Raw genomic sequence first — 8958 nt, forward strand, 5'->3', positions numbered from 1 at the left:
AGGAGAGGAATGGAGCCTGAGAGTGGACTGGATGCTTCATAAACGCTAGGTATCGGCCTCTAAACCCGAATGAGAAGCTGCCGGATCCGCGTTTACACCAAATCGAGCAAAGCTGCCGACCTCCTCCGGTCACAGGCCCGAATTAACGGCCGCCATCTTTCTAGGGTCAATGTGCAGCAGTACGCATGCGCAGTCATCCCTGTCCCTGACAGCAGGAGGAGAGAATGGTGTGCATTTCTATCCTAGACTGGAAACTCCTTTTACAGGAGGTTGGAAGGGGAGGATTTACACCCAGCAAACTAAAACCAAGAGAGATGTTTGTCTCTTCTCAATTTCTATCCCGGATTGACAGTGATGAATTTTGTAAACCAGAACAAATACTTCTGTTATGAAAGATTGAACAGGGTGGAGCTTTCTTTTTCCTTTAGAAAATGGAAGAGTTAGCAGTGAGCTGATAGAGGCCTTCACAATGATCAATGGGTTGGACGCGGTAGATATGGAGAGAATGTTTTCACTTGAAATTTCTTGAGAGTGGTTACAATGTGAAACTCATAGGAAACCATTGAGATAATTTTGAAAGGAAACTAGATGAGTACGTGAGGGAAATGGGAATAGAAAGATAAGCTGAAAGGATGAGATGAGGTGCATGGAATGGGAGGAGAAGCATGCGGTGTATAAAAACCAGCATAGTCGTTGGACAGAATGGTCTTTGTTTTTTGAATATTCTGAGTATTTCAATGTAAACTCCTTTTACAGGGTATTCAGAGGGTTGGATTTGCAGATGGGAAATTCAAACCAAACATCATGTCAGGATCTGATAGAGTCACTCGATTCCTCAGAACCTGAATATCATCGACCTTTGAATTTGGAAGAAGAAATGTTTGTCTGTAAGGAAAGATTTTAAACAACGTTGCGACTGGAATAGCACTAAGACATACACACATGAGTGAGAGTGTTCCAGTGCAATGATTGAAAAGAGTTTTAACCAGCCTGAAAAAAAAGTGCACCATTCACAGCAGGGAGAGACTGTACACATGTTCTGTGTGTGGATGAGGCTTCAACTCATTGTCAAACCTAGAGAGAAACAAGGACACCCACACCATGGAGAAACCATGGAAATGTGGGGACTGTGGGAAGGGATTCAATTACCCATCTGAGTTGGAAACTCATCGACGTATTCACACTGGGGAGAGGCCGTTCACCTGCTCTGTGTGTGGGAAGGGATTCACTCAGTTATCCAGCCTCCACACACACCAGCATGTTCATACTGGTGGCAGGCCATTCACCTGCCTTGAATGTGGGAAGGGATTTAATGCATTATCAACCCTCCGGACTCACCAGCAGATTCACTCTGATCAAAGACCATTTAAATGTTCTGACTGTGAGAAGAGCTTTAAAAGCAGAAAGGATCTGCTGATACACCAACGCTCTCACACTGGGGAGAGGCCGTTCACCTGTGCAGTGTGTGGGAAGAGATTGACTCAGTCATCCCACCTCCTGACACACCAACTTGTTCACACTGATAAGAGACCTTTTAAATGGTCTGACTGTGAGAAGAGCTTTAAAAGTAAAAAGGATTTACTGAACCACCAACGCACTCTGACTGGGGAGAGACCATTCACCTTCTCCATGTGTGGGAAGGGATTCACTTGTTCATCCCACCTTCTGACACACCAATTTGTTCACACTGATCAGAGACCGTTCCATTGTTCTGACTGTGAGAAAAAATTTAAAAGCAAAAAGGATCTTCTGAAACATCAACACATTCACACTGGGGAGAGTCCGTTCACCTGCTCTATCTGTGGGAAGGGATTCACTCGGTTAGCCCACCTGGTGAGACACCATCGAGTTCACACTGGGGAGAGGCCGTTCACCTGCTCTGAGTGTGGGCAGGAATTCATTGATTCATCCAACCTTCTGAAGCATCAGCGATTTCATTCTGGGGAGAGACCATACACTTGCCCCTTGTGCAGGAACAGATTCACTCAGTCATCCCATCTCACTACACACCAGCTTGTTCACACTGATCAGAGACCTTTTAAATGTTCTGACTGTGAAAAGAGATTTAAAAGTAAACAGAATCTGCTGACACACCAACGTGTTCACACAGGGGAGAGGCCGTTCACCTGCTCCGTGTGTGGGAAGGGATTCGCTCAGTCAAACAACCTGCTGAGACACCAGCAAGTTCACATGCGACAGCGGGGGTTGGATTCTGCTGTTATTGCTGCTGTTAATCACATCCAATGCTGAATCATGTCTGGACACCTGTTTCCAATGGGGCTCCACAGTTTTGTGGTTTATAGCAATGATTTAGACTTAAATGTGGGAATCATGAGTAAGAAGTTTGCAGGTGATCCTGAAGTTGTTTATGTGTTTAACAATGAGGAAGAAAGCCATAGACTGCAAAGGACTGGTCAAATGGACAGGAAAAATGGCAAACGGAATTCAATCTGGAGCAGTGTGAGATAATGAATTTGGGAGGGCAAACAAGACAAGGGAATGAACAATAAATGGGTTAATGCTGAGAAGTGTAGAGGAACAGAGGGACCTTGGAGTGCATATCCACAGATCCCTGAAGGTGGCTGGACAGATAGATCAGGTGGTCAAGAAGGCATTTGGGACACTTTCCTTTCTTGGCTGAAGTCTAGAATATAAGAGCAGGGAGATTATGCTGGAATCGTACAAAACACTAGTTAGAGCACAGCTAGAGTACTGAGTACAGCTCTGACACTGCATTACAGGAAGGATGTTCTCACACCAGAGAGGGTACAGAGAAGATTTACGATTTACAGGACTGGAGAAATTCAACTATGAAGAAAGATTGGATCAGCTGGGGTTATTTTCTGTGACTGAGGGGAGATTTAATTGATGTGTATGCAATTATGAGGGGCCCAGAATGAGTGGATAGGAAGGACCTTTTTCTATTAACAGAGAGATCAATAACTGGAGGGAGGGTACAGTTTAGAATTAAAGTAATTGGCAGAAGAAATGAGAGGGGGAGGGAGAAATCATTTCAGCCAAAGGGTGGTGCAAGTCTGGAACTCACTGTCTGATTGGGTCGTACAGGCAGAAACCCTCATTGCATTTAACAGAAAGACTTGGATATGCAGTTAAATTACTGTAACATACAGGGTGACAAACTAAGATCTGCAAAGTGGGATTGGCTGAATAGCTTTATTTCAGCCAGTTCAGACACGATGGGCCAAATGGCCTTTTTCTGTACCAGAACTTTCTGATGCTTTTACTCTGACAGTTGGAGCTTGTTTCTGATGATGTTAATAACCTCGCTAATTGGACTGGAGTTTAATATTCTGGATAAATGTGAAATAAAACAGCTTTGTTTTCAACACGTTGTAGATTTTTGTCTTTCCCACCTGAGTGTTTAGCATCACCTGGCTGGAACTCAGAAAGGACAATCTGGGGTAAGATCATACGGCAGGAACAGAACTTCAGCCTGGACACAGTCCTTCAGGGTCACACTGACAGGGTCTTTCTCATCTCTCTTCACTGACGACAAAGTCCCCATGTGGGTTTATCCTGGGGTATGTAAGAAATGTGTCCCAGCCGCTGTCTTCCATGTTTCAGAGCTCCTAGACACGGAACAGAAGGCTCCTTCACAACTGTGTTTAGAGTCAGGAAGAACAACGGTGAATGCTGGAAATGTGCTGTCAAATCAGAGATTGGTGTAAAGTTGTGATCTGTTTCTGACTAAAAGTGAAACAGCAGGTTTAAGTTTAAGAGAATGACTGTGGTAATTATTCCATGGAGATTTAATGTGTTTTTGTGGCAGTCCTGAATCTAGCACTTTAAAGCTCGTGTTAATACATTTAAAATAAACCAATTTAAAACTGGGAACATCTAACTGAAGGATTCGCAGAAGCCTGTTAACTTCTGGGACAATCATACAGCAGACATTTGATCTCCAGATAAAGGAGGACCTGCAGTGTGTTTTCAGAAATTTCCTGTTTTATTAATGTGTCTGTGTGTGTTTGTGTGTTAGACACCAGGATATCTAAAACCATATGCCTTGGAACATCCCCAAGGGTGCATTCCTGATAGTTACCCTGAGATCACTCCCACTGTGGAACTCCACCACTGACCCTGCTGAAGATTGTAGGCTCAGGGAGTGGGGCCTCCAGGAGTGGACTGTAAGAAAGGTGGGTTTCAGTATCCTGACTAATATATGGTGAGGAACCAGAGGAATCCTTACTGAGAACCGTCTGCAGTTTTGTCTGTCAGTGTAGGTCTAGGGGTGAATGATTCCTGACTCCCTGAACTGTCTGACATTGAACCCAGTTTAGAACAAGATGGATTCAGTGTCCAGGAGAATGGGGACCAATATCACCCACAATTGAAGAAGACAAAAGCAGCCAGCTCTAATAATGACTTGGATGAAGGAACTGACTGTATTGTAGCCAAAATCACTGATGATACAAAGCAAGTTGTGAGGAGGATACCAAGAGTCTGCAGAAGGACATGGATAGGTTACCTGAATGGACAAAAATTTGGCAGATGGAGCGTCATGTGGGAAAATGGGAGCTTTCCCACTTTGGCGAGAAGAATATAAAAGTAGAAAATTATTTAAAAGGGGAGAGACTGCATAATGCTGCAGTACAGAAGGATCTGGGTGTCATAGAGTCATGGTCATAGAGTCATAGACTTATACAGCACAGAAACAGGCCCTTGGGCCCATCGTAATTGTGCCGGCCATTTTCCAGGGCTTGGCCCATAGCCCTGTATGCTATGGCATTTCAAGTGCTCATCTAAATACTTCATAAATGTTGTGAGGGTTCCTGCCTCTACCACTTCCTCAGGTGTCCTTGTACATGAATCATGAAAAATTAACATGAAGGTTCAGCAAGTAATGACGAAGACAAATGGAGTGTTGGCCTTTATTGGAAGGGGGGTGGAGTATAAAAAAGGTAACTTGCTACAACTACACATGGCATTGGTGAGACAGCAGCTGGTGTACTTGTACAGTTTTGGTCTCCTTACTTAGGGAATGATATAGTTACATTGGAATCAGTTCAGAGAAGGTTCATTAGGCCGATTCCTAAGATGAAGGCATTGTCTTATGAGGAAAGGTTGAACAGGTTGCACCCATACTTGTTGGGATTCAGAAGAATGAGAGGTGAACTTACTGAAACATAGAAGATTCTGGGGGGGTGACAGTGTAGATACCGAGCAGATGTTTCCCATCATGAGGAAATGTAGAGCTAGGGGACACAGTTTAAAACTAAGGAGTCTCCCATTTAAGACAGAGATTAGGAGGAATTTCTTATCTCAGGGGGTCGTCAGTCTTTGGAATTCTCTACCCCAGAGAGCAGTAGAGGCCAGGTCATTGAATATATTCAAGGCTGAGTTAGACAGATTTTTGATCTACAAGGGATCAAGAGTAATATTTACTTGAATTTATCTAATATTATGGCCCTTACAGACATCAATACTTTATCCCCAGTTTTATTTAGGGTGGCAAGTGTCCATCCGACGGCACACGACCTGTTCCATGTGAGAATGTGTGGGGGTGAGTGTGGGGGGGGGGGGTGGGGGGGGGGGGAGGATGACTGTGTGTGTTAGTTTGTATGCATGTGGATGTGTGTGCTTGTGTGAGAGAGAGCATATGGGTCTTTGTATGTAGGTCTCTGAGTGTGTATGCTGCTTCTCATTAGCTGTAACACAAAACCTTCCTCTCTTTGAGCAGACGATGTTGGTTCTCAGAGAATCCCATTGAGTGATTTGAATGGTACCATTCAGAGATTCTACATCCAGGGTGAAACCACAGGCTGACCTTTTGCTGTGTAAAACCTGATACCGACACAACTAGGACTCACTTCACCTGGAACAACATGAAGTGTCTGCTGCTTTCCAGATCCCTTCCTTTCCGCACACTGTTATCCTCAGATACTTCACAAATTCCTTGTCTACATCATCCTTAAGCACCCCTCTAGTCTCCACTTTAAATATTTCCTTTGGTGATACTGACAATTAGCAATGGGATTGCTGCTATCACAGAAATCTGTTCTGAAATACTGTCACTCTGACTTTAAGGCTTCATGGAGTAAAACACTGATCCAGATCTTCCCACCGAACACCAATCCATATCCTCATCTGAGTTCTAGATTTTGTCTAATATAGAAAACCCCTTTTAAACTTATTCAGCATATCTCATCCATACATAATACAACAGTTTGTCTTTAAAATCAGTTCTTCCTTTATATTCTTTGTTGTTCTGAATGATGATAGTATTAACCTTTTTTTTTGCAAAAATATACTTTATTCACAAAATATCTTCAAACAACATTCCAAAACATTTCAAAATCACCAACGCAAAAATACAAACAGGTTCAAACTTTTACAACACGTATCACGAAATCCATTGATACATACAATGAATATTACATTCATTTTGAGCTGTACAGCCCGAGGGAATTTAAACAGTTCCCAGTCCCTCGGTGCACTATGGCAGAAAGGTCTTAGGCAGCGACCCTTCCCCATTGCGCCTTTGTGGCGGTTGCCCCAAGCTTTAGTGCGTCCCTCAGCACGTAGTGCTGGACTTTGGAATGTGCCAGTCTGCAACACTCGGTCGGGGACAACTCTTTGCGCTGGAAGACCAACAAGTTTTGGGCAGACCAAAGAGCGTCTTTCACCGAGTTGATGATCCTCCAGCTGCAGTTGATGTTTGTCTCGGTGTGTGTCCCTGGGAACAGCCCGTAGAGCACAGAGTCCTGTGTCACCGAACTGCTCGGGACAAACCTCGACAGAAACCACTGCATCTCTCTCCAGACCTTCTTTGCAAAACCTTCTGCCGGTTCATTTATTGAAACCTTGTTCCAATGGTGACATTCCCTTTCTGCCCAGTTATTCCTCAAAGTCAGCCCTTGAATTATTTGTACATTGTTTCATCATGTTCCCACATTTCAGTAACAAATGTTGAAATATTTGCTCCACACCCACAGGGTTTCATCTTTAAGCCACAAACAGAAAGGTCCAGTTTTCTCCTGGAGTTTGAGACAAATCAGCTTTCAAAATGATGCAGAGTTTCAGCCAATGAGGAAGATCCGGGCTCAGCCCCGCCCCTCAGTCACTCCGATTGGTTGGAGGACCAGCCGCTCCCTCTCCATCCTCCAGCCCCGCCCCATCTACCTATTGATGATGGGCAATGTGAGCTGGAGCATGCGCATTGCCAACGATGGCGGATGACTGAAGCGGCTATGTAGAAATTCTCAGCCGGTAAGTGACCGCCGGGTGGGTCAAGAGAGAGGAAAGGAAAGCCGGCGGGTGTGTCGGGAGGCTTCATAAACACCTCGTGTAAGCCTCAAGCCCCGAATACGAAGCTTGGGCACAGTATTTGAAAGGGCGACAGCTTCTCGGGCTTTTCTCCGAGCCAGGCCCGGGTTAACGGCCGCCACCTTTATCGGGGACAATGTGCAGCCGCCGGGGCGCCTGCGGAGACAATGAGGGAGTTATGGGCTTAGCCCCGCCCCTCATTCACTCCGATTGGAGGACCAACCGCTCTCGTTCGGTCCTACAGCCCCATCCCCTCTTCTTATTGGTCCGTCCCTCCCGTCAATCACTCCCCGGGCATTGTGAGCTGGAGCAACCGTTATGAATAATTATCAGCTCCTGGTTTGCAGCTGCGGGGCTTCTCCCTCCCGGGAACAGGCCCAGGTTAACGGCCGCCATCCTGAGTCAGCGAGTGGAGGATGGTTCACATCAGAGGATGGGGGAGGGGGGGACAATAAATAAGAGGTTACACTTTGGGCTCAAATCAATGAGGATCTGATCTGTGGGAAGGAAGGAAACCCTGGGAGGTGGGCGGGGAGGATTCAGAAACACCCGCTGGAGGCCCCAAACCCCCAATAAGACTCAATAATGTTATTGTCAGTCTGCAGACAGGAGCTGGAGAACTGAACCCAGGCAGAGGAGAGGGAGGGAGAAAACTGGGAGTGGAGGAAAGAAATGGTGGAGATGGTGAGATGGGTTTGGATTTCAGCCCAGGGAGGAGGGAGAGTGTTTGGGACGGGGATTTACAGCTTTGGGGGAACAGACTCCCAATAAGAACCAAGAGAAAAGCAAAAAACTGCGGATGCTGGAAATCCAAAACAAAAATACCTGGAAAAACTCAGCAAGTCTGGCAGCATCTACGGAGAGGAACACAGTAATTCGGACTCGAAACGTTAACTGTGTTCCTCTCCTCATATGCTGCCAGACTTGCTGAGTTTTTCCAGGTATTTTTGTTTTTGTTACCAATAAGAATCTGCAGGTCTCGCGTTTGCAGTTAAAAACTTTCTGTGCAGCCATCTTGGTGAAGCAGGGTTCCTGTGACCAGGAGAGAAAATGATTGATTCATTGATTCTATTCTCACTCTGCACGGAGGGGCTTGAGAACTGAACCCAGCCAGAGTAGAGGGAGATAACTGGGAGCAGAGCAAAGGATGGTGGAAATGATGTGATGGGTTTGGCAGGGTGAGCAACTCTCACAGAGATAATTATGGGACAGCCTGCCATGGGGTCCATATGTGTGTGTTGAGGGAGGCTGTTGAGTGGGGTGCTGCCAGAGCTGTGAGGATGGGTGGGGATGAGGTTTGGCTGCTAGAACAGTTTGAATAAGGTTCAATGCAGGTCCAATTTCTGGGACAAACATCATCCTTGCACTATGCAGCCTGGGACGGTTAACTCAAATAAAGGACAATCCCATAAAATACTGAACAGTTGGTAACCCTGGTTTTGGATTCCAGCAAAGGGACAGGGAAAGTGTGTGGCATGAGGATTTACTGCTTTGCAGGAACACGTGAGGAAAACATGCTTTACAGAAACTAGAATTTTCTGTTCTCAATTTCTATCCTGTCTTGACAGTGCTGATGTTTGTAAACTCCTTTTACAGGATATTTGAAAGGGAGGATCTACTGACATGGAATCGGCCAACCTGGAGAATCACAAGGTCGAGAAACCATGGAAG

At 45.4% G+C, this 8958-nt stretch overlaps 1 protein-coding gene across 1 annotated transcript; it reads left to right on the forward strand.

Annotated features, from left to right (window-relative positions):
* Window positions 1-1101: 1101 nt before the first annotated feature.
* LOC144673465 (uncharacterized) lies at window positions 1102-3329 on the forward strand. The gene has a single exon (XM_078535285.1). It carries the CDS (start codon window positions 1102-1104, stop codon window positions 2248-2250), a length of 1149 nt encoding a protein of 382 aa, XP_078391411.1. The 3' UTR covers window positions 2251-3329.
* Window positions 3330-8958: the final 5629 nt, after the last annotated feature.

This window comes from Cetorhinus maximus, unplaced genomic scaffold (genome assembly GCF_964194155.1).
Source record: "Cetorhinus maximus unplaced genomic scaffold, sCetMax3.hap1.1 HAP1_SCAFFOLD_368, whole genome shotgun sequence".
Taxonomy (NCBI): Eukaryota; Metazoa; Chordata; class Chondrichthyes; order Lamniformes; family Cetorhinidae; genus Cetorhinus; species Cetorhinus maximus.